Source organism: Nylanderia fulva, unplaced genomic scaffold (assembly GCF_048542155.1).
Source record: "Nylanderia fulva isolate GAGA-0341 unplaced genomic scaffold, ASM4854215v1 Scaffold4, whole genome shotgun sequence".
Taxonomy (NCBI): Eukaryota; Metazoa; Arthropoda; class Insecta; order Hymenoptera; family Formicidae; genus Nylanderia; species Nylanderia fulva.
The window spans coordinates 5,723,078-5,750,556 of record NW_028190476.1 but is presented as its reverse complement, the minus strand read 5'-3'; the positions used below and the strand labels follow the sequence as shown (position 1 = coordinate 5,750,556).

Below are 27,479 nucleotides of genomic sequence, written 5' to 3'. Positions count from 1 at the left end.
TATAATAAATCGAGATACTCTGACTTTTTTTATTTATATAATCCGCTTTCAAAATTTTTCATGAATATAAATGATTTTTTTTTTTTATTTATATATAGCTTTTGTTTTTTTCTGTATACAATATCGGCAGCTTATCGAAATATTTTAATCTTTTAATTGTATGACGTACTTTTTTTGTGGAACGCCTAACAGTTACAATAATATTCGCGGAACCTCCACGAGGAAAGAAATATCGATTAGGCGAAGCGGGCGTTAGATATATATTATCGAGTCGTTTCGAAGAACTGGTTTTGAAATAGCGATCTTAACAAGCTTCCGGCAATAAATTATCGTTCGTGCCGGTTATGAATTACCTTACTCGAAGTAGCACGGAGGATGACAATTAAAGCCTAGTGTGGAAAATAACCGGTATTACGCGCTTAATGCGCGAAAGTGCAAGGAAAAATTTGTTCACAAAATAAACATAATTGATAGGGGCGGTTTGACATGCGTTTCAACGACAATCTCGAGTAATAACACGAAATTATGCTCTTTTAGATAATATTGAGATAATTATAAATCGCAAGACAATTGATTTTTTTTCTAGTGACAGATGTCAAATTTAATTAACAAATAATTAACAAAATTTAAAAAAAAAAAAATTTTTTTAATTTTTTTATTAAATTTAATTAACAAATAATTAACAAAATTTGAAAAAAAAAAAATTTTTTTTAATCAATCGGTTCCGATATTTCGACAGAGATGCCGAAAATAGGAAGCGGAGATTCAGGGAGGATCTAAAAATAATCATCGCGAGAAAAACAGACGACAAGAGGGAAGTGCACGTGGTGGAGAAGCGAAGATGAAACTTGGAACGATTTTCTTCGAAGTCTCTCGTACGTTGCACATTTTAGCGAAGGGGTTGCAACCGAAAGAGCGCGAACGTGTCTTGCACTTCGTTTCGGTTGAAAGCTTCAATCATGGATATATCGCGTTCGTTCGTGTCCCGGCTTTTATCTTTATTCGAAGGGAAACAAAAGTGCGCCTCGCGTCGTGTCGAACCGACAGGGCAAACTTCGCATTTTCCGTCTCCCGCTGTTTCTATTCTTCACGTTTCACGTAATTGCACATTCAAATTGATAGATTGAAACTCGGGAGTAAAGTTTCGTGCCAATGTAGCCGCGCGCGGATTTAATCTCCTGAATTTGAAAAGATTTTATATCAGTAAGATAAAATAACACAAAAATACCTTAAACACGTTATGTTTTTTATATTGACAAAAATTTTTGAAAAACTACAGATTATTATACATAATGTAAATTTGTAAAATTGACAACTCGCATCAAAAGCAATTTGCGTAATCAAACTGAACGATATGTATTATTTTTGATTCGTAAATTTCTCTTTGTTATAAACTGATTTGAAACTTTCTCGACAATATCGATCATTTAGTCATCGATCAATCTATTCGCCGTCATCACATCATCTCGTCCAACCGACTACTTAACGAGTATCCCCGACGTTTAACAGATCGTTCGCGGTTGACGTGAAAGCATAGTCGCTTTTAGTCAGACATTATATTTCCCTTATAATGGTGCGATAGCCGACTTGGATACCGGAAATGTTGGAAGTATCTAACAGCGACGTTCTTTTCCGTTTTTCCCCTATGCGGAAAGCCTCGGCATTGTTACACGGCCGTCGATCCTCCCGTCGTTCATTTAAATTCAAGTGGGTTTTACCTTCTTGGAATTTCAATGCGAGCGTTAATTATTGGGATTTAATGCGAGAGTTCAAGAAATGGTGAAAAAGAAAAGAAAGAAGTCATATAAAATTGAGCCGTGCGGAGATTCCTCGCTATTCATCTATTATCAATGAACTCTATACGCATGCGCGTACGTCCGAGGAGTTCTTTCTCCGAAATTTCCGGAGTAATTTCTCGGTACAGTCACATGATGTTGCAAAAATTCTTACAATTGACTCCAGCCGACCGTAACGTTTTCAATCATTCGACGTCCCTACCTGTCGATCTTTTTCTCGATCATCAGTCATATGATTGTCTTCTTTTTTTTCTCCGCCTTTTATCATTTTCATCCGTTGCCAGGGAGAGTATCAGACTTGAATAGGGAGGATTCCGTTCATTGGGGGTGGGAGTGCAGCACCTCGGTTACAGTCAGGGGTTTAAAAGTCGGGCAAAAAGCCCCGGCCGGCTGTTGCTACGCGCGAACTATCGACCAACCCGGCTTCTACCTATATATCCGCGAGAGAGAGAGAGAGAGAGAGAGCCCTCTTGGGGTATGGAGGAAGAGCTATAGATGGTACACGAGCGATGAGTGCGCGCGCGCGAGCACTTCTCGGTGTACCGGGTGGGTCTGGAGAATAACAGTGTATGCGTATGCACGTCGAGGAGAGATTCGGAGAAAGACGAATGTAGAAAGAGGAAAAAAGGCACATCACCGAAACGCGCGAAGACTGACGAGAAAGCTCGACGCGAGGCTTTTTCTAGCACTCGCTTCCTTCGGCACTCTCATATTTTAGCCCCGGCGCGGCGCGAAAGCGTGCAAAACGCGCGGTATCGTTTCGTAGCCGCGATTACTTTATTCCGCGCTTTTATTCCTCACCACTTTCATTATATGCTTTATTTCGAGAAGCTCTCTCGAAATATCCCCGAGTCGTTCCTCCTCGCCATCTTATCGCTCGGCGCTACGAGTTTGCATACGGCGAATCGCGAAGCCGGGAAGGGACATTTGCGCTCTGCAAAATTGGATCGTAAAGGTAGACATAAACTCTTGGGTAGGTATTCCCTCGACGTCGTTCTCTCTCTTCCCTCTATGCCGGCCTATCGCGCCGCGCTTCGCCACGAAATATGCGCCCGCCGAAAATAGTCACGACACACCGGTTATGAAACTTTCACGTACTCTCTCCTCCTCGTTTCCGCCGCCTCTCGAGTCCTTTTATTACAGTACGCGACTACGGCGTATACGATGTTCCGTTAAAAGCATGGCTCTGTGCTCCGTTAAAAATTTATTTCCAATCGCTGATTTTCCGAAGCGTTCGCCGGAGGGCTCCTCGGCTTTTTCAACGTGTATCAACAAGTTCGATATTAAAAGAAATCGATGCAATTTTCACAGCTTATCGTTTTCACATAGAAAATCAGATTTTTCGAAGCAGATTAAACGCGATTAAAGCCCCGATGGAAAATCATTGCAAAAAAAAAAAGTAAAATATACGCGAGTGATAATTAATTTAAGAGATACGAATCTGTGAACCCTAGGATTAATCGCGACGACCCAGAAACTCGAGGACTATTAGTTCGAAAGGCTAAGACCGATGAACGATCGAACTGACCCATTTTCCCGAAACTCGTGAGGAAATAAGACGGCGAAGGACAACAAGGGGACAGCGAGGGAATTTCCGGGCGCGACGTTTCCCTTCGCCAAGCTGTCGCATGGAAATTTTTAATTTAACTTTACGACTCCGCCGAGACACTGTCCCACCCTCTGACTTGCCCGTATCGCTTCATCTCTGTCTTGCATCATCGGATGCATCGCCGTAAGTGAAAAGGACGGGAACGTTCGAGGAGTCACATCATCACAAAGCAGCATCGCCGGAATTAAATGATTGCATAGTGACGTAATCAGAGTATATGTGGGATCTTATATTAAAAGCTTACTTATTCTTGTATCTTTATTCATTAAATTTTTCAATTAGTCAGATTCACTTGTTCACTCGGACTTTTAAAATTAAAAAATACAATTCTCTCGTTATTAAATAATATTGAAGAATAAATTAATTAGAAAGTTGAGACGGAGAAACAGAAAGTATATCCGAAAGTAGAGTCGCGTGGTTAATAAATGATTGATATTTAAATTATTACCAATTTCCTAATTTTATATATTGGAGCAGAAACGGAGTGAAGCTCTTTAGGGAAGGAAATTTCGTAGATAAAGTCGCGACAGGAGCATTCTATCGAGAAAGAAGTTTTCTCCGTATATAGATATTTGACTTGCTCGCGAGAGAATGCAGCAGCGCTAAATCGCCAGCGGGTATAAAGCCGGACGTTCCCGCGTTGCTTCCGTCGCACCATCTCCGCCGTCATTGTTATCGCTACCCGTCGTCTGCTCTGATAACCGTCGTCCCCAGACGAGGCGGATATACGCGGCGACCAGGTTAGCCCCGTAATCGAATGCACTCCCGACGACGGTGATGAAACTGCATCTCATCTACTACCGCGATCGCGATTAACTGCGATCTTTGTCTAGAGAATGATTTTGACAGCGGCTGTCATTTATATTCCGAGAGAAAGAGAGAGAGGGATTCTTATACGATTTTTTATTATTCTTCGAATCTGTACACGGAGAGAATTTTCTCTGAAAATTTACCCTGATAATCGTGCGACAATATAGTATTGGAAGAATTTTATAAGAGTTTTTCTCATTAATATTTACCACGATAAAAATATTAATATCTATCACAATAAGATATATAAAATATACTTTATTTAAATTTAAATATATAAAGCGATAATGATTTTGACAGCGGCTGTCATTTATATTTCGAGAGAAAGAGAGAGAGAGAAGGATTCTTATACGATTTTTTATTATTCTTCGAATCTGTACACGGAGAGAATTTTCTCTGAAAATTTACCCTGATAATCGTGCGACAATATAATATTGGAAGAATTTTATAAGAGTTTTTCTCATTAATATTTACCACGATAAAAATATTAATATCTACCACAATAAGATATAAAATGTACTCTATTTAAATTTAAATAAAGCGATAATATAGTGGTTTATCATAATAATCATTATTTAAAATGTGCAATCTTCTCAAATTTTACATAAACAAACGTTGAAATGTGATTTTTACTAATGACATTTTTCATTTCTCTTCAAGAGAGATGATTATGATTCTATGAGCGAGTATACATTCAAAAATGGTTCGCCAGTGCACTTACGACCTTTGTTGATATCTTCCTCGCGTCAAAGTATCGTCGAAAAACGAAACACGGGTTTCTTATCCCCGGTCTCTCTCCTTTCTTTCGTATCTCAGACAAGTTGCCTCGCCGTCTTTATGACCCTTCTCAATGGTAATACGTGGTCGCTTAAAGCTCGCGCAAGTGCTACGGTCGGTGCTTTTCGAAAAATGCGCGACCAGCAGTAAAAAAGTTCGCCGGCAGCTTTATTCGTGGCTCAAGCGAGCGGCGAGAGAGAAAGAGACGGGGCTAAACGGGGTATAAATTAAAGCGCCTGGTCGTCCGCGGCCAAAGAGAGGAAGCGAGAGAAGGGGGACACGACCGAGGGAGAAAAATATCCCTCTTCCGTTCGCTCGTCTAACATTTATGTCGTGACAAACTCTGAAAATACCGCTGATCGAAGCGCGCGTTCCCTTCGCGTTAAAATTTGTTTAACTCTCGAAGAAAGAAACGGGGGAGAGACGTTATAATGTCTTCAAAACAGTAACTTGCTTTGAGATCAAACAACATTTTAACCGGCTAAGAACTTTAAAGATTCGAGAAAATACGTATGCGAGAGAGATATTCAGCTTCTATTTTTTTTTTCATCCTTCGAAAGAACTACGGTTTTTCCGATTCTCTTATTCTCGGGGGTAAAAGTTGTTACAGTGGCCGTCTCTCCAATTTTTCCCTTCTAGGAATATAAATGGAATAAACGTCCTTCGGCGAGTTTTCTCTCAAAAATTCGTCGCGATAATATACGACGAAAATGTACGGATGTCAACTATCGCGCGACTTTCTCGGCGGCGGGCGTTTCGTTTTTTCCCATCGTTTTTCGATACTTTGCGAACGATTACTCTCTCGTGGACGATACGAATTTACGTCGATTCCGCTTCCCCATTTTCCGAGAGGCGGTGGCTCGCAATTCCCCGACTAAATGGAACGTGCTTCGTCTTACCGCGGGACAATTAACGAACGCTCGACAACAGGGATTGCCGAAAACGCCGTTCGCGTTCTGGAAATTGTGCCTCGCATCTCGATGTTACTTTTCAGGATAACTTAAATTGCATTCGAAACTCGCCTCTCTATCTCTCTCGCTCTTCGCGTTTAGGAAGTGCATTAAAGTCGGTACCGAAACAAGTTGCTCCAGGCAATATCGTGGGCTCGCGAATTTAAAGTTGTTTATTATTTTTCTTAAGATCTTGTCATAAAAGAACGATGCGCATCGTTTATAAATGTGTATAAAGAACGAGCGATTTTATATATATATATTTAGAAAGTAGCATATACTTTATATACCAGGAAACGAATTAAACTTCTCAACTCTATATACGTTTGAAATTAAACAATGCAGCCGTGTATTTTTCTTGCATCGAAGACTAGACGGGATTACGTTCAGATTTAACGTCACGCCGAATTGTGACTGAATTATTCTCTCTCCCTTTTATTATTATTTTTTTTCTTTAATCACTCGTCCCCTAAATCCTTCTCACGAGATACCACGTAATGGGACATTCCACTCTTACGTATTTCGCGAATACAAAACAGCAAAGCGAATGGTGGTAATCTCCCTCGCAGCTGTTCTCATCCAAATAAATTCCGCGTGCTTACTCAGTAAACCCCGGGCAAACGGCGGCGTACGCAATTGGCATTATATATTTTCGCCGACCAGATGCAACCGGGGAGATGCATCTTATCCCCACTATATGTTGGAGCATCCTACCAAGGCTAGCAGGTCGTCCTCTTCCGCCGCCGTCTTTGTCTCTCTTCTGCGTACGGTCGATTCTATGCGCGTGCGCCCATGTAACCTTGACATTGAACGATTTCTTCTCCCTGCCGCATCGCTCCCCTCCGCAATCGCCAACCCTAGTAGCCCTTCCCCTTCGCTAACTCTGTGGCGGACATCCGCGTCATCCGCCTGGCGAATCCGAACAAAAAAATTGCAGATAAAATGAAATAACAGTGAATCGCGCCCGTCGGCCTCGACGCCCGCTCCTGTCAGACTTTCCCGCTGATGCGCCACTGACACGTCCGATATCCGGAGAAACGGTTCTCCATGCTGGCCCTTCAAGGTCTCTGCAAAAAAAAAAAAAAAAAGGGGGGCACCGCTAAGCTCGCGGATATTCTTCGAGATCCTTCAACAGTTTCCAATAATCTCGAGATACTTTTCCTTTCGGTACTTGTACGAAATTCCTCGATATTTTCTTCGGATAATCCCGCGTTCCATCTCGAATTTCTCCGTCGTAACCAGGAAACTCGATCCGCTGGAAATTTACATGCGGCACGCATCAGCCGCATGCAAGGCTCCACGGACGTCATCGCGATGCGGATCGAGTGTGAGGACAAGATGATGTAGCGCATGCGAGCGGATGGGTGCATGTGTTTGTGTGTACGCGAGCATGCGCGCGAGTGGGTGGGTCTGATTATGGGCCCCGGGGACTCCGCTGCACTTCCTGCGCAACCTATAATTACGATTATCTAATCGCCGCTGCATTATGTAACGCGGCCTAACAGACACGGCCGACGTTAGAGACCGATTCTTCTTTCCTCTTTTCCTTTTTTTTTCCTCTCTGCAATTTATGCGATTTCAGCGTGAGTCGTAGGAAATTACACACATACATGTAGGATAACGGAAAGGTCTTGAGATTGAGGGAAAAAAAAATTTTTTATTTCTCTCAACACTGATTAAACTACGTGGCCTGGTTTTACATAATGCGACAATCTGATAAGTACGATGAGAATGTAAAATGCAGATTACTGATAAGATGAAGTTAGACTGCGCAAATTGCGTGGAATAGAATCTTTTTTTTTTTTTTTTTTTTCACTTAGATATGTGTGTTAAAAAATTGGCGCCAATTTACGCAAAAACTTCATATAACTGGTTCTATTATATAAATGTCAGTATTGACGTTGCATTTTTCGATCATCGGATCGCCAGACGCTCGTTTTAACACATTGGATCGCGAGCAATAAAATCTGGTTTTTTTTCACACAGTTTGTGGCCAACTATGTATATCGCTTGATCTCTATCCGTTACTCAAATGTCTAAATAAATTGATTTATTAGCCCTCTGCAGTAAACCGGTTACGCAAGTCCAACCGGTCGTTTACAAGAACAAGGGTCTCTCGTAACCTAGTAACACGGAGGAAACAACATATGATAGTCATTGTGATCTTTTACTTTCTCACCTTGTTCTACAAATTTTCTTAAAATACGCGCGATTTTGATATTTATAAAAGTATAAATAATTAAATCCAATAAATAATACCTCTTTGATTATTCGTATTAAAGATACCATTTCAGCCCTCTTCGTATGCATAATCTCGAAGAGAGTGAATTCTCGTCGAGGAACGCGATATAACCGCGAATCGGGACAGAGTCATAACTCGTTCCCGTTCGTATCGTCCTTCTTTCGGTATTTTACGACTACGACATCGAGTTCGCACTCTCTCTCTCTCTCTCTCTCTCGCACCGACAAGCTAAGGCAGGAACTTTAAAGACCTTAATCATATAGATCGCCTAGCGCCAGTCATAAATATCGCCGATGCAAGCTCAGATTGGCGCGCGTCCAACTTCGTTTAACCCCCGCTTAGCCAGCTCGGACGCGGTCCGCTGTTCCGTTCCGCATTTAGCGAATTTCACGTTCTTTTTCTCGTCCCCCTTCAACCCCCATCCTCTTATCGCTCGTCGTAATTCCGCAGCTGCCGCGGCTCTGGAGTCGCGCGATCATCAGCGTTTATTACATAATCTACGCGGTCGTCCGTATTTTCGCGACATTCCTAATCCCGAAGCGTTCCGAGAATATTGTCGCCGATGCCAAACACGAGTATGAACATTAATTTACTGGTGCGAGGCAAGGGAGACTAAAGTTTTCTCGAGAAGAGGGGCTAAAAGTACATTTTTTAGGTGCCGCAAAAAAAAAGAGACGCGAATAATCGCGAAATTCGATAAACTGTCTCGATATGATTTTACACAGATATTGCGTGAAATTTATTTTATTATACTTATAAATTGATATAAATCTGTAAAACTTAAAAATTATACCGCGTATAATTTTATATATATTTATATGTGCAATTTTTATATGTAATGCGAATTATGATTTTGAATAAAGAGATTATAAAAGGATTTATTACAGAATTATAATAAATGTTTTATTATAATCTAAATGTAATACTTTATTGTTCAGAGTTTATATATTATTTCTGGCAAAACTAAAATTTTTAATTGTAAAACCGAAAATGAAAAGTACAAAGAACGGATTTTTAAAAAATAAATTCCAATTATAAATTATAGATATAAAAGCGTGAAGAAATATCAACTTTTATCCTACGCGGAGAGAATTTTCTTTTACAATTAGAATTTAAAATCCTGGTAATCATGGGACAATATGGTATTGGAAGAATTTTATAAGAGTTTCGTTCTGATTAATATTTACCACAAAATCATATTTCTGTGTGATTACCATGATTTTTAGAGTAAATTTTGAGAGGAAAAATCTCCGTGTGCTTTTTTATTAAAGGATCGATCGCGAAATGATTTGTTACTCGCGATCTGGTAATCATGGGACAATATGGTATTGGAAGAATTTTATAAGAGTTTCGTTCTGATTAATATTTACCACAACATCATATTTCTGTGTGATTACCATGATTTTTAGAGTAAATTTTGAGAGGAAAAATCTCCGTGTGCTTTTTTATTAAAGGATCGATCGCGAAATGATTTGTTATTCGCGATCTGGTAATCATGGGACAATATGGTATTGGAAGAATTTTATAAGAGTTTTGTTCTGATTAATATTTACCACAAAATCATATTTCTGTGTGATTACCATGATTTTTAGAGTAAATTTTGAGAGAAAAATCTCCGTGTACTTTTTTTATTAAAGGATCGTACGCGGAATGATTTGTTACTCGCGATCTGAGGTTATACAGAATCCTGTTAAAGCACATCTCCATTCCGTAACGGTGCCTCTCTAGTCGACGTTAAAAGTGCTCCTGCTTACGCACATATTTCACGGTTGCTAAAACCCCTAAAGTGGCCATACATTAGATTTCTTCGCTCTCCGGCGCCGCCTCACCGGTTCTCCATTGTACTCTTGGAGAGTGGTAATTACCGGCGTATTACATAACGTTGCACAGTGGAAGAAGAGGGAAGAGTCGATCGAATCTCAGGGCCATCGTCGTCATCGTTTGTCGTTGTCGAGGAGAAAGGAGCTCGGACGGAAAAGGCGAAGAAACAAACGACCGAAATAGTTGATACGCGTAATTTGCATGATTATACACGGGAGAGAGTGGCACCCGTGGAGTTTATGCATTTGTGCCCGCTCTAAAACCGCCAGACAATCACCGATGGCGATGACGATGCTGGTGAGGTCTCGCGTATTTACGAGGACGACGGTAGGCATTCTTAGGTTTTACGATCGACGTAAACGCTTAACAAGCGCGGCGGCTGTGTCCGTATAATTCCCCAGTTAGACACCACTACTGTGCCGATGTACCGATGCTGTTTGGCCAGGTGTGCGCGTACTAGGGTATAACTTTATAGACCGCGGTAATAATTCCGGAACGCGACGACGAATCTTACCCTCGAGGTAAAATCGAGGCTTCCTCTCGTCTCCGCAACTTCTAGCCTCTTCTCTTTCTCGCGGTTGCTTTTCTCTCGAGCCTCCTCTTGCCTCTATGCTTCCTTCTCTCCTCTTCTTTTACTTGGCAGGATAATCGCCGGAAGCGAAAATGGCCAGAGATTACGCGACGCGTTCTTCAAAAGCTATTTAAAAAGTACGAGCAAAAGCGAGAGCATAGATTTTTCTAGCCTGTTAAGGAGGTACAAGCCTCAATTATGCGCAAGAACGTAATTCTCCCTTGGAAAGAACGAGACACGCACTTCGAAACAAGAACTTTGTAACGCAAGTATTTTACATTGCGTGCTCGAACCTGAGACCTCGCGGCATCATTAATAATTTTTTTTGCAGTGAAAATTATAGAGCTTTTAACAAGTTCAGATTCAATCTGCTTGATTTATATAGATTGCCTTTGTGTAATCATTTCGATCCTCTGGCTTTCCTTTTGACAAATGAGTACGAATTAATTATTGGCGCAGCGTACAGAATTAATATTATGTTTACCATAAATGAAAATTGAAAAAATTTAATTAAATTTGAATTGATACAAAATTTGCACGTCGCGCACTATGATGCATCGCTTAGAAAAGCATGATTCCATAATAAAAAAAAAAAAAAAATACATGTATAGCTAAACGATGCTTTCACGTGCACCGGATTGACGGGTATCAAAACGAGTCGGATGACGTAAGCTTTTGGGACTTCTTGTTCAAGGTAATCACGTGCACGTCGAGGACGAACCAGTCACGGCCAAGGACAGCCGTCAAAAGAAACCCTTTTTTTAGTGCGTTTGCCGCGGGCGGTTGACACGCGTAAATCAGTGAATGATGTGGTGGACCAATGTTTTTAGTACATTGGACGATTGCAATTTTTTTTAGATACGAGAAAAAAATTTCGTGTTCTAATTTTTTTAAGTTTTAATGAATAATTAAATATTATGTTTTTATTATTTTTTCTTTTATTATTAGCTCCCTTAATGTTAAATAAAAGTATATTTGATAGAGTAATTTCTTAAGAAAAATGGTATTATAATTAAATTATTTAAAAAAAAACGTATCTCGCGCGCGGAAGAAATTTTTCGTTACGTAATCGTTAGAGGGAATTAACTTATTTTTTTTCATGCTTCTCAGCCTCAGATAACCCATTAATGACGCGAGCGTGCAGCAAGGTTGCAGCGGGGCCGCTAATTCCGATCTTGATTAATTTACCGCCGAGCGAAGTCGGAGTTACTTCAAGTATGACTTTGCATAAGTCGCGCGCGACCGGAGATTAATCTCGGCGCAAACGTCATTAGGCCGCTGCACTCTCGGGACTTGACCCTGCGAGCTTCCTCGAAAAGAGAACTTGCCTTTGAATATCATCTTGCTCGATGAATTGCTACAATTGAGAAGATAGACGAATCTCGATGACTCGTCTATTTTCTCAATTGCAGCAATTACGGGGATAAGCTTTAATATTTTGATTCTCTTCCGGATCTTAAATTAAAAACTTCGTTACTAAGAGATCTCGAGTACATTGTTTCTTTTTTTTTTTTTTTCTCAACAGACAGGGATATGCCTCTAGACATGTACGTCAAAAGAGAGAAACAGCATCGCAATTAAGAGTACTCTCGAAATAAAAAGCACGTTGAAAAAAATGATAAATATTCTAGGATTCCCCTCGGGTTAAAAGAAGCGATGATGAGAGTGCCGTGAAAAATTTTGGCTTTCATGATACGTTGTGAGAGAACGGGAATTCGTGACACTTGGCCCCCGGCAGTTAATTTAATGTTGAAATAACGAAGACCGTTTGAGCAAGTTAAAAGGTGCATTGATGTCAATAATCGGTCGACTGTCCCGCGGCGCTCATCTCTTGCTCTTGCTATCTCCCTTCCATTCCGCTCAGAATTAACGCATCTATTTTTATTCACACTGGAACGTGCCTCTGGCAAAATTGTTTAACACTTCTGTTGGGAACACTGTACACGTGACCGATCGGCTAATTTTATCTCATGCGCGCTGGCACTTTGCCGTCTTACACTCTTTATATTTCACCCGTTGAATACATAAACCATATCGAGCGCAAATTCTGACACATGAATTTCGACTGCGTCATATATTGTCCGCGTAATTAAATTTTAATCAGAAAAGTTTATAAACAAGAGCGTGCATTACAAATTTAATAAATGAGCGCATTTGGATTTCACCAATTGTGCATAATAATATAAAAACGTGGACAGCACATTGTTTTGCAGCGAAGAATATTTGTTATTTAGAATAATTATTATTTGCAAAGGAATACAATTATTTTGTAACTGATACGCGTTACACGATGCAATTGCAATTACGATAGAATTATAATATAACATAAAATGATTTCAAATTATAATTTTGAATACCATATATCAAAAGATTCATAGCAAGGTGGCCTAATAGACGCAGTCTCCTGTACCGGTGTATTTCTCATCGATTCGCCGAGAAAGCCAAGAAGCTTTCGTGCTCCTTCGCGAAGCTCATTCGGTCCTTCCCAATCTTCTTAACAAGCCATTTCCCGCGAGTAACTCGCGATCGATAGCTGCGAGTGCCTTTGCGCACTTCCGCTTTTGCCTACCGGCGCAATTTTCGGTTCCTCCAAGGGAGACGACGATGCGTTGCGACGTGCATTGTCGTACATTTCCCCCCGAGAAAGCGAGTCATCTGGCGCTATCATGCGGTTCAGACCGAGTTCTAAGAGAAGCCGAAGTGGGGCTTATACGGCACAACAAGCCATTGTGTGCACGATTCGTCGTCTCTCGTTGCCTCCACGTCCTTCAGATTTCCGTGTCCCACTCTAGCCACCACCGAGGGTGTCTGTGTTAAAAGATGCGATAGTGCACCTTGAGAGAGGAACACGTTGATTATGGTCCTTGACTCCTTCAAGGACCATACATTCCTCAAGTAATTTCTTCATCGCGATATATAGTGTAAATATTGTTTCAAATCGGACATTTCATTATTGGAACATCATTCGGAACGATAGATAAAGAATAGTATATTCTCGCCTTCGGCTTGTGCGTCCATCCCCCGCACTCGTGACCAATTGTCAACTTTCCGCACTTGATACACATATTATTTTGTATTACAAGTGCAGGCAAAGTGGCTGTTTCTGCGCGTTTTCTGTGCGCGAGGCGGCCGATCGCACGCCGCTATCTTGCCGCGGCACGGTGTGGGAATAGCCGTGTTCAATACATTGCCTACGGCTTCAGCCGTATACAATGACTTTTACCGCGGCTGAGCCGTAGATAATGGCTTTGAACGCGGCTTATTCACTCACCGCGTCGCCGCTAGATGGCGGCGGGGGAAATCGGCCACTTCCCGCACAAAAAACATGCACCGAAAGTGCCACTTTGCCTGCACGTGTAATACAAAGGTTCGTTAAATAGAACTCGGTATGATTCACTCGCATTTTATCAGGTAGCTTCTTGATAAGCGATCGAGCAAGGAATACGCTCCGAGGTTAGTGTAAAATCATTCTTATCGCGACTTCATAAATTGCAAAATTCACGGCGAGCAACGTTAGTTGGAAAATGCGCGAATTAAATTAGTTCGGCACGACATTAGCGGCGTAATTGCAACGCTGGGCCTCTCGGCTTTTTCTCCGGGGTTTCGAAACCGCTTCGAGCGTGTCGTTTATTATTTAAATTGCACAGGCGCGACCGAGCCGATTTATCACTCCTCTCTTCTCTCTCTCTCTTTCTCGCTCTTACATACTTATATATGCGACACATAAGGCTAAGCATAATCGCCGTGCACGTATACCACGCGAGAGGATGCCGAGAGATCGAACGCATCTGAATGCCGGTGCACGCCCACGCGACGCGCATTATGCACTCGCGCGACGTCGCTGACGGAGTGCAAGGGTGCACATAAGTTATCGGTCTACATCTGCAGTGCCCCTATAACGACCGAGGCGCGCTTTAAGCGCACTCCGCACGATACTTTCTCTCTTTCTTTTTCCTAACAAGTAGTACAAGCTTGTTTAAAACTTGTTGGGAAACTTGTTGCAGGCGGTGTAAAGTTGGAATATTATTTAACTCAAACTAGGGGTGCTAGTTAACGACACGACGAGAATGGCAAGTTGGCTTATTAGCATTTTAAGATACATAACGTTCTTCTTTCTTTTTTTTTTTTTATTATCTATTAACGCGTCGGCATGAGAGTCTGATGAGAGAAGATCACGATGCAAATTGTACATTTTACGGCGAAAGAGGAGAGACTCGCGAGACGAGCCCGTAACTTGATTATATTATAATGAATATGATTCGGATAAGCTCTACTTTTTTTTTTTTGAGAAATCACGCGTTTATAGAGTGATGAAAATTATATCACGCAATTGTATCCGTTTATTTTCAGATACTAGATATCTACAATCTTGTTTGCTGTTTCCCGATAATCTGCATAATTGAAAAAAAAAATCTGTTATATTATCGACTGTATCTCTCGAGGATGATGTCAGATTGCTCTCGCCTCAAGTTTTTTGCCATAAAGAGGAGACGACAGTTTTTGCATAATTTTACGTCAATCATCGGTCCGGCTGGAGAGCTCGGATGGTTGCGTAACGCGACGATAGGGATCTCTTGAAAAGCCGAGGTACCGCACAGCTCGTTCGTCCGCGTAATTTGTCTTTGTTCGACGATGTGACCGGGCTAATGTCGTTGGACGGCCGTTCTTCCATTATTTCACAGAACAAACTTAGTCTTGCATTTCTCTCTCTCTCTCTCTCTCTCTTTTCCTCTGTGCCGGACATGTTCCCAAGCGAATCGCCGGGCACAATTAACGTCTATCTAAACTACCGGTCGACTGCTATCTGAGACCGAGCGTATCCGATGCAATTTAGGAGACGTCCTCTTCTACTGTGTGCGCCCTCCACAATGAGAGAGAGAGAGAGAGGTTCGCGAAAGCTGCACCGCTGACGACGACGAAGACGCGCACCGACGACGGCATTGTGACAGTATAAATTCGCCTTTGTCCGATAACCTCGGACAATTAATACCGAGTTGCTCTACGTGCGTCATTGTGCAGTCGTACGACAGCGGACTCTCGTTGCTGCCGGCGAGACTGTTGTGTAACATCCCTGCGCAGGGATGTCGTAAGCCAAAGCGCGTTATCTTAGCTCCGAATCTCTCTCGTACTCGTATATATATATATATATATATATAATGTCCAATAAGTTACTTATAAACATTTTTAACTTTTTATAAATGGCTAAATAGAGTTTGAAAAACACAAAAACATCTAATCAACCAAATTTTAAACAATTTATAAAATATTTATGACAAATATTTATAAAATATTAAAATAATTATTATAAATATCCTATAAATATTTTATAAATATTATGTGCTGTCTGGGATCCTTTAAGAGATATAACTAGAATAGTTTAAAAAATCAAGTATTAACAATCGTGAAAGTTAAAAGAATATATATATATATATATATATAAATGTTTATAAGTAACTTATTGGACATTTATTTTAAAATAGAATATAAAAAATTATAATATATACACTGAATATACTTAGGCAACAAAGTAGTTTAACAAATAAATTTACGTATATCGATGTGTACTTACACATCGATATATACGTAAATTTATTTGTTAAAAGACATTTTGTTGCAGAATGTAGCTCAAAAATAGAAATAATTTTATGACATTTTTAATTTTTCTATATATATACTAACAAATCCCTTTCCGTATTGTAGGTATAATTTCGTTGTATTTTTCCTTCTTTCTCGTCGCGAACAACCGTTCGGATTATGGGCCTCCCAGTTTCGACGAAACTTAGGTGGTACTTTCGTTGGGTAATTTAGCGTAATAAAATACTCTCGACATTTTTCGCCGGCGCTAATGTTCGAGTTTAGAGATAAAAGACGTCCCTGATGGACAAAAACTTTCTTAATTTCCGAGCATCCTTTTAGAGCACTTTTTTATTGCGAAACTTTCCTATGAAAAATACTTTTCCCCGATAGTTTCAATACAGCACAGCGGCTATAACTCTCAAAGATAGTGCGTGACCACATCGGGAACACGAACGAAAAAGAAACTCGTGTAAAAAATTTTTTTTTTCCTCGCTCTTATAGATTCCCCGAGTTTCCCAAATAATGTAAAGGATAAAAAATGAGCGAATATTACGTCGACCACAATAGAAATCCGAGGTAGACATCTGGCATTCTTTTTTTTTTTTTTTTTATTTTGACAGTACTATACTAGGGAGACGATTTCGAACCACGGTGACTCGTATTAGGGCACGCGGACGAACAGGGGTGCAAAGTAAGGACATGGAAAAGGGGAGGGTAGGGAAGGGCATGATATGAGGGGGTGAGGGGAACAAAGAGCCGGCATGCGCAATGGCGTCGATCGGTGCGAAGCGAGGCAGGCCCCATGTTCGTTCGTTCGTTTCTTGGCTACTCGACCCTGCACAGGGGCAGTTGATGAGCGCTTAGCAACAGGCTTGTCAGGGGTTGTCAACCCTGTCCCACAAATTTCCTCGCGATCGCTGCCGTTTGCCATTAACCGCAAACGCATTTCGCAAATTCGATCGATGGATTAATTAATGTATAACCTTGGCGTGATTTTCCAGGGGAATTGTTTTCGTAGAAACGCAAAGAATAAATATATTTTGTTCATAAAATGAAGACGTACATTTTTTGAAAAAAATCGCTTTCTCCCTCTCTACATAAATAGTTCAATTTATAATTAAAATGAATCATTTTTAGATGCAAAAAAGAGATGTCTAAATTTATTATAATTATAAAGCAAAAATCCTAGATACCCGTATGGCGCAAAACCATCTTCTTGTTCTCCAAAAATCATTATATATTTTTACGTTTTGATGAAGAATAAATATATTTTGTTCATAAAATGAAGACGTACATTTTTTGAAAAAATCGAGAAAAATCACTTTCTTCCTCTCTACATAAATAATTCAATTTATAATCAAAATGAATCATTTGAAGATGCAAAAAAGAGATGTCTAAATTTATTATAATTATAAAGCAAAAATCCTAGATACCCGTATGGCGCAAAACCATCTTCTTGTTCTCCAAAAATCATTATATATTTTTACGTTTTGATGTATATATATATATATATAGATATTTACAAATTTGAAGTCAGAAACATCGGAGATTAAAAAATATCAAGTTAAAAACCGGGTTATGCAAGCTTAGAAAAATGCTGTCGGATTAAGCTCCTATAAATAAAGTGTTGCGGTGCGGCTTCTCTTTATTTCTGCAAAATATTAGCCGTCTCTGGCGTTGCTCGATGAGGTGAGGGAGAGAGAGAGAGAGAGTGACGAGTATAACGATAAAAACCTCCCGTGGTACGACTACCGGAAATAGCATATCCAGCCTCGATAAAGCTCTCGGCGACGTGTCTCGCACAGCGATGCCGGTGTTTTCCGAGTAAATATGTATAATGGGAAATTATGCAAAAATTTCTTGCGCGCGCCCGTTTTGAAGGAATCCTTTTTATCTCTTTGGTCACGTGGGACCGACGTGCGCCCACGTGGCCGATAGCGATAGGGTCTGGTCACCTGGAATCGATACCGCGTGAGTCGGGTCGATCGCAGTAGCCGCGAGTCTCCAGGTGCAACTTCTCCCACTTTCTCCCTCTTTTCTTTACTTCGACCGTGGTTGACCCCCGCGAGTTGGAACTCACGGAAGCCCGACGAGGATCGTTTTCCGTCTGATTATTTATTGCCACGCGCATAAACGACATTTATTTTATGTTCGAAACATTTTTGATCGAAATGCAATTTAAATGCATCTTCGACGCTCTGTATAAATATTTTCTGTTTATAACAAATATCTCCCGTAAACTCCACATCCATTATTATTAGCATATACCAAGCTACGTGGTAACATTTTTTTTACTTTTCTTCGCAGAGTTGTTATAAAAAAACAATCGCTTATTATGATATAAAACAATGCGATGTAATTTTATAAAATTAAATGTCCAGATAAAGCAAATTTTTATTTAGCTGATTAAATTCTTGGAATTTAATCGCATGTCCTATTTTCTCTTCATTCCAACTGTTCGCGAGAGCGATCTCTCGGCGCATTATGCTATCGCTCGCTCACGAGACGAGATAGTAACCCAGTAACACGCGGAAAGAGTGACTATTGATCGGTTGATGCGTTTTTAACCGGCGACTAGCGAGTTGTCTCTCGTGTAATAGTGATCAAGTTAAAAATAATACAGGTTCGTCTGCTAATCATACGATTTATCGTCTTAGAGACTGGGGACGCTAGTAACGATAGAAAAAAATTAATCAAATATATTTCACGTAAAAAATTAATTACTATCTCACAATATTTTTTTACCGTGCAGCGAATTAAAAATTCTATGCCAAAATTATTATTAGTTGCAATAAATTTCAGGCAGATGTGTCGAATATTATTTTGATTAAATCACGTAATGCATGCGTCGTTCGTGCGCGAATGTCTGCGTGGCACATATTCGCGGAGAAATGTATTTTATTCGCGAATTCGATGATTTCTCACGTACACATAGTATATTCGACAGACACTATACGCGGCAACCAGCCTCGGGTAAAATGATACGCTACCGGCAGACAAGGGAGGGATGCTTTTATCGGTCGTAAAACAACGTTAGGTATTCACGATAACGAGGGAGTCGCGAAATGCCGCGGGAAAGGAAGAGGACGAAGGGAAATCCAATCGCTGGTGTTGTATATATATATGTTGTATATATATGACGCGTATTGTATATATATGTAGGTATATATATATATATATATATATATATATATATATATATATATACGCATGCAACGCGTACGTCGTTGTTGTTGACGATACCGTACCTCGCAATTTCATAATATCACCGTTATATCAGCGACAATTTAAAATGTCGTAAAGCGAAATAATGCGATGGGGTGATACGCGGATATAAGAATGTTTACGCGCGAAACGCTGGCGATTTCGCGAGATAGCGAAATGTCAGAAAAAAAAAAAACAGTAATCTCGAATATGATGTCGAAATGGAGAAATCCAGTAAAGTGATGTGTATACTTAACGATTTGCCGATCATGTTTGGTGAATTTTATAAAATTATATCCGCATTGTTTTATATCATAATAGGCGATTGTATTTATTTTTAATGACGAGACTCTGCGAGGAAAAATAAAAAAAAAATATTACCACGTAGCTTTATACGCTGACAACGGGAGATATTTTTTATAAACAGAAAATATTGATATAAAGAGCTTCGCGCGGTGGATTTCAATCGAATTTTCGAGGCATCAAACTCGGCTTAATTACCGAGATGTTAAAATCTAGCTGCGCGAAGAGAGCTGTAACGTTTATTAACGACGATTATTACGTCCCTTGGATGTAAAATTACGACGTTGACTTTCCATAAACGACGTAACGAAATTTCTTTATGAGAAGGCGAGGATGGTGCAACCTGGACGTGTCATTTCCGACGGCTAGCGCTTCACGAACCGGGGTGGAAGTTGATCGAACGACGAGAGGGTTGATGAGGGAAAAAGAGAAGGAGAACGTTATCCGCCGCACAGAGTCGTAAACTTCGAAGGAGCTTGTAATAACGATAAAACACGATGAGGAAGCCTGGCCAAGCGGAAAAGCTCCCTCTCTCTCTTGCTCTCACTTTCTCAAACGCGCTCCTTTCCCTGTGTATGTTCAAACCGACCAAGTTAGGCCGGAAGTTGTAAACTCGCTCGAAACCGGGAAGCCCGCAGCGTGTTAACTTCGCTCATCGGACATCCCTTAAAATATTATATACACGTGGCCGGACTTAGATTGGTCTCGGCTGCGCTCGTCAAGTCGCTAAACGCTCGCCCTGATATCGCTCGATGCATCGTTTAAAAATCAATTTGCCTGCGGAAATTCTCTCGCGCTGTTATTAATTTCTCGTTGTATTTATGATATCTTCACTTCTTTTTTTATCTTACTCTTTAATGCAAACGAACGGCCATATTTTATCACGCTGTAGAATGAAATTCTGTCTGAGAAGAATTGATAATTGAAAAATATAAAATATAGACGATACATTTTTAAAAATGTCTACATACTTGGCGAAAAATAAACAATTTATCACTGAGGAGAATTGATATAGAAAATTGCAGACTAGAATGAAAGAACGCGTTAACAACATAAAGTTAGATTCGGTAATCTCTGATCACATATCAAATGAACATCATTCCTTCGATTGGGATAACGTTGAAATTTTAGACAGTGAAACTAATTAAATTAAATCTAAATAGAGATACCGAGTTGCTTAGCGAAATCTTATTTTGATATATTGGAAAAATTGGCAAACGTGTAATAATAATAAAAAAAAACACACAAGAAAAACAGATCGTTAAAATCCTAAACACACTCAAACTATATAAACACACATAATTACAAAATGAGTACATTTGAAAATGAGAGGTCATGTTACGTTGGTGGTACGATCTAGTTGGGAAGCGACAAACATTACAAGTAAGCGCACAGATCAATTTTTATATTTTGACATATTATTAATTTATTATATCTCACTATGAGTAGTATAAAAATAAAAAAATATAAAAGTAAAATATAAAAATATAAAATATAAAAAAAAAACAATAATTTCTCGCATACTAACGATGAAATCTATGAGATCGGCCAAACATCTCAATAGAGCGATCAATCCGTAAGAAATATACTGACGTTTTGTAATTTGACTCAACACGACATGTATTAATTCGGCGATAAAATTGCAACTTACAATCACCTATGATCATCTACTTTTTAATTCCTACACTGAAGAAGACCGCGTGCGGTCGAAACGTTTATACTGTATTATCTTATATAGAATAAATACTTAGTTTAAATCATCTAATAATGCTCGATTAGTTAGCCTTTTTATATACAAAATTTTCTTTTAATCAATTAGCGCAATTATCGTAAAAAAATAAAATAAATAAATAACGAAGAAGAGATATTTTTCACACAAATATAGAGTACCATATCTTATGCCAGAGAATCGTTTCTAAATCGTCGAAACATCGGGCGATATCAAGGCCACGCCAGGACGAAAGCCTATGATGAGAATCTTCCTGTTCTCTCTCCAGAGAGCAAGAGGGAAGTAAATCGAAACTAAGAGGAAAGAGCCTAGTTGAACACATCGATCGCACCGGCTTTCCTGGTTCCCGAAAGCACCCTCGAATTCTCGCTCCACGATAATTCGCTGATGAGGAACCCCCGAGCTCTTTCTCTTTCCCGTACTTCTCTCCCCAGAACGTATACTCGTGCCGCGAGCGTCTATTTATTTTAACAACCGACTAATCCACCACGTGCGCTTCGATTTTTTGCTCGTTATCAGAAACCTAAAGAGCCAGAGGTTTACTCGTATGATGGTTCAAATTATCCTTCGGGAAAATATCGGTCTTTCAAATATATCTCGAATTTATTTGAAATATTGATCGCTCTTAGGTAATGTTGAACCAGGTGTTTTGCAGGTGCTTGTTTGGCAATCACAATTTCTAATACTTAAACTGTGAATTTGATAAGGATGATTTTAGGATAGATTCGTGAGATTGTGGATTATAAGCGTCTACAATCCGTCAGAATTATACTGAAAATTAAGGTGTTTTAAATTAATAATACTCTATTCGAGTTGTGTCGATCATCTCTCGCTGATGATATCTCGAGGCTTAATTCGACGTTTTTTTATCGTCGATGGCTAAGTCGCGATTTGCGGGAAGAACTACGGATAAAATTATTGCCGGAACACGGGCTGCTATGAGTTATCGTCTGCGATTTTTACCGGTGTATCGCATCCGAACCATAATTTTACGAGAGATTTGTGAGGCGCAGTTTGTTCATCGTGGGTCACCGAGAAAGAGAAGGAAACAGGAAGAGAGAATTCACTTTTTTCTCTCCCTTCCTTTTGCAAGACGAGTTATTTACCGGACTGAAAACTATCCGCGTTTCTAATTCCAAATAAAAGCATGGCAGCCCGGAAACGGGTCTCCCTTCGTGTCACACCAGTCCGTAAAGGACGGGCTTCCGCTTTTGCCAGAAATAAATGTCGAAATGCTCAAACTCGCACTTATACTTGAGTTATTGACGGACGTATTTATCCTAGGATCATTGAGCACGTCGAAATTTAAGTATATAGTATCGCATTTTCACCGGAACATTATTATATAACGATGAAATATTCTCCGAAAGAATAATAATAATTCTTTTTCTTTAAACGAACATGTATAAGGGGAAGCTTATATCAAGCTTAAATTTCCGAGACGAATTTATAAACGGTCGATCCTTTCTCTTTGCAGGAGTCGATATCGCATTTTGACCGGAACATTATTTTATAACGAATAAAATATTCTCCGAAAGAATTATATATATATTTTTTTTTAAATGGACATGTAAGGGAAAGCTTGCCACAATTCAAGCTTTAATTTCCGAGACGAATATTTATAAACGGTCGATCCTTTCTCTTTGCAGGAGTCGATACGATCTCGCGTGGCGATGGATTTTACGGGTAGCGTGGGCAGAATAGTCGAGGATCCTAAGGAAGCCAAGGACATAGCTGAGAATGAGGGTATGGTTTGGCGACGGAGATGGCGACCGTTCTCGCGCACACCACCCGGCTGCGCTATGATGAGGCTGCATGGACTCGACAGTGGTATACATGTCCTTCAACCTTGGTTTCACGGTGGTCTCAAGAGGGATGTCGCAGCGGCTATTATAAGGGATCACGGCAGCGTTGACGGGTAAGTCTTTCATTCGGTTTTTAATAAAAAAAAAAATATCAACTATATATTGTTAGAGGTAACAAATCTTCGCATTTAGCTTCTCGTAAATTTTATTTTTAGAAGATTCAGCTTAATCATAGCGTGGTATTTAAATGAAAGAAATTTTAATGAATTTTTTCTTGCATTTATATTATTATTGAGGAATTAATTTGTATAAAATTATATATCGGAATTTGTAAGAGTGCAAGTTGTGAGAAGAGATGATCTTTATTCTAAAAATATAACTACAAATTTCTCTAAGAAAAAAAAATTAAATTTACGTATATATTTAAAGACTGTGTAGAATCTTCAACCGCGATTATGTCAAAGCTACTTTTTCGGAGTCGGATCGCTCGATCACGCCCGCGGGATGATTGATAGAGCATCATCGCGGGTTACAACTGCGGCATCGTAAAGATGCCTCCTTCCAAAATCCCGATCGCATCGATTCTAGCGATGATAACCGTCATCATCCGGAGAGGGTCCGCCTCGAACCGGTTTACGACCTCGAACATGCCGGCGCGAACGACACGCCTGACCGACGCTTACGTAATCCTCATCGCGATTATTACGAGCGATCGTAAATCACGACGAATTCCTATTGAGCATCCTCTGTTTCTTTCGCCCACCTTTGCTCCTCGTCTTTCTCTCTCTCTCTCTCTTTGTTAATATCGTATTATTTGCTAATCTACTTGTGGTCGCTCGCGTATTTGAATTTCAAAGGCGATACTTGCGGTTCTGTGTTTGCTTATGCGTATTATTTTACATTTAAATAATAATAATAATAATAATACGTGCGTATTTTTTTCATAATTGTTGAGAAAATATTTTTTAAAAATTACAAGCTTTCCAAAAAAAAAAAAAGATCAACAAGAGATGAAGCGAATACAAGTTGCTAGTTTGCAGTCCTTTTTGATATATTAGTAATTATGGTTTCTCATTATGTTTCAAATGAATTTATTCGAGCATAATAAATCTTTCCTCCTTTCATCTTCTCTCCCTTTCTTCTTTTTTTTTTGCCCCCGTTGCCTCTAACTGTACCGCCTTGTCCGAATCCGTCACCGCGACCACATTGACCTTCGCATTTAACCCGTATTGACCTCGTGGTAATCCCAGCGAGCGTTACACGTGTAGACACGCCTTTGAAACGTTAGAAATTATTAATATCCTAAATTAGATTTCATTATATTCGCATAGCCACTCTTGAGATGGGACATTGCTCTCCAGAGTGCGTTACATATTTAGCGGAGCAAAATGGCGTAGCGTAACTAGATGCTAAGAGTAGTAATATAGAGCTGTAATGATTAAATCATTTTAAAAAAGTGTAATTAATAAAATATTTGCGTGTGAGAATTGAAAAAAAAATTTGAAAACTACGCGGAGAGAATTTTCTCTTATAAGGAAGAATCTTATAAGAGTTTCTCTGATTAATATTTACCACAAAAAGAAATATGAATACGTACAATTCACTATGTTCCGTGTACAAATTCAAGTAAATAAGTCGATTCCGACATTCCGTATCGATAATATTTTCTCACTTGTATCTCCTTGTGTTTCGAGCTAATGAGTCTTCCAATGCAGCGAGTTGACGTTGATCATCTATCGATGACCTCCTCTCTCGACCCGAACGATCAGCGGCATTCTGCCGATGTTACGGTTTCTCGCTTGTTCTATCCTCTTATCTCTTCCTCTGTATGTGTGTTCTTCGATCTCATCTTTTATTCGCCGTACCAGCGTCGGCAATCGCGGATAAATGGTTAATTAACGACTCTCTCCATCTATCTCGTCGCGCTTAGCTCCGGGTAATTGAGTGCTCGGAGATCACGTAGTTGTCTCCGGGTTTTACGTTCGTTCAGGGGGCTCTTGCATAAATTTGCATAATCTCGATCGTACCCGCCTTCTCGTCGTATTCTCTTCCTCGTTCTTTCTCTCTTTCTCGTACCGACAATGACGAAAAGGAGAGAAGAAGGGAAGTAATAGAGAAGGAGGAAGAGAACCTGACACACGCTCATCGTTGTCGTTGGATGCGAAAAACCTCTAATCGATTCCACTCCAAACATTGTTTACTAATCGCCTTTTGTTTCTCGCAACGTTACGAGTTAGCTCGAGAGATAGAGCAGGATGATCATCTATATATATATCCTACCGATGGACGGGGGCTCCTTTGTATTGTACGGAACTGTAACGTCGTTATCCTAACTCGGGATAGTCCTTGGACATTACCGTTCCGTAGCTGAAACTACCGTCGCGTCGGTGTGTTATCTGCTTGCCTGGCGGACGCGGAATATTCACTCGCATGAATATTCTATTGGGTGAGCATCAGGGTTGATGGAAGGCGATGCCGGACATTTGCAAACATTACCGTCTCTGTATATGAATAATACGGGCGAGATGATTAAAAAACTGGGTTACGCGGTGTAGATAAAAAAGCAAGCAACCGAGTGGATTTTCCACGGTAAAAGATTGCTGTTTTTTAAAGATGTTGTTTTACGGAACGTCGATTGGCAGGGAATTTTCTCGTAAACACAGCTACATGAGGATTAGTGTACGATACGTCATTAATGGTATCAAATTGGTACCTAATTAAACTGGACAAAGCAATAATTTTTTTTTTAAATCAATTTCAAAATTAGCCATCAAACCTGATATAAATATTGTCAAAACTGAAAGGTAAAATAAAATTTTATCTATACTCCTCTAAATATAGAAAAACTTTATTAAATCGAATTAACAAATAAACACCAGCAGTTACTAATGTTGAAGAATGAACTAATCCTGAAACTGGAGTTGGAGCTGCTATTGCCAAAGGTAATCAAACGGAAAAAGGAATTTGAGCTCTTTTAGTAATTCCAGCTAAAAAACATTATAAATAAAATTAAAATTTTTATATAACTATCTATTATATAAATTCTTCACCTTCCACATATAAATATTATTCTAATAGATATTAATAAACCAATATCCCCAATACCAATATAATATAATACCCAATACGCGTAATAGCAAAAGTATCAGCAGGGTTAATTGGAGAAAGGGCGACGAGTGTTTGATAAAATTTTATCGAAAAGGGAGTTCTTCTCTCTTCGGAGACGGCAGCGGGATTCCTGAGTGTAAAAGTACCGGGAAAGAAGAAGGGAACCGCTTCTTCCACTCGCCAGAGTTTTACGATCGCGTGGCCGCGTTGCGAGCATTTTACGACGCATGCGACTAGCTCTCTCTCTCTCTTTCTCTCTTACGCTGCTGCAGCAGCAGCCAACCTGCTTCGTGACCGACCGGTCGGTCCTGTCGTCGTCGTTACATCCCCTGACCTCCATCCTTTCTCTCCCCTTCGTCCACTCGTCTCTGCTGTTTCTTTTCAACCGTTTCGCTCGTCCCGCTGCTTTTTACGACCATACTAATTTATACCGCGATATACCCCGGAGCCGTTGTGTATGTCCTTCCTGATATCAAACATCTAACACCCTGTGCAGGCCTGCATGTTACAAAAAAGCAACCTATCTCTCCTGCATCTCCCGACTAGTCCCTGTATTCAGATATCGTTCGTTTCAGCGGTTTTTAAACCCTTTCCCTTACGACTCCCGTATACATACGTATCGCTTTAATGCTTCTAAAAGACTAGAAGATGGAAATGATTGTGCACGATAGGGTGTTTGCATAGTAATGCACTTTTTGTATCTCGTGTAATAATAACACTTATTTATTCATTTCGAATTATTATCGCGGTTTCGATGAAAGATAAGCTTGATGTGAAATAAATTGAGCTGGATTAATTTGATTAAGTCTGTGTTGATATTCATCACGAATTCTCACGAAACATTTTACTTTGTGTTTGCAGTGTGTTTCTGGTCAGAGAGAGCAAGAGTAATCCGGGAGCCTTCGTTCTGACCTATAAGTACAACGACAAGGTCTTTCACGCGCAAATTCAGCCCGTAAGTATCTGCCTTTAATCGATAATCAGTGACAAATTCAAGAGATTCGAAAAATTTCTTTGGTCTTTAAAATTAAAAAATCCGCTGCAATTATCATAAATAAATTGATAATACAAATTCATTTTGATAGTACAAAATTGACTAATTTTTTATTACGCAGATCGACTCTCTCGAATAAATTTATATTAAACCGCCCTGCTTTTATTTCAACATTACCAGCGT

At 39.8% G+C, this 27,479-nt stretch overlaps 1 protein-coding gene across 7 annotated transcripts in view; it reads left to right on the top strand.

The window, feature by feature from the left end:
- Nucleotides 1-27,479, top strand: part of LOC114937766 (growth factor receptor-bound protein 14) — a 295,927-nt gene that overhangs the window by 264,609 nt on the left and 3,839 nt on the right. For all 7 annotated transcript variants that reach the window (XM_029311373.2, XM_085486113.1, XM_029311378.2 and 4 more), the window contains 2 exons: nt 23,039-23,307; nt 27,164-27,257. In XM_029311373.2, the coding sequence (XP_029167206.1) occupies nt 23,039-23,307; nt 27,164-27,257 (363 nt within the window). The remainder of the gene's footprint in view (nt 1-23,038; nt 23,308-27,163; nt 27,258-27,479) is intronic.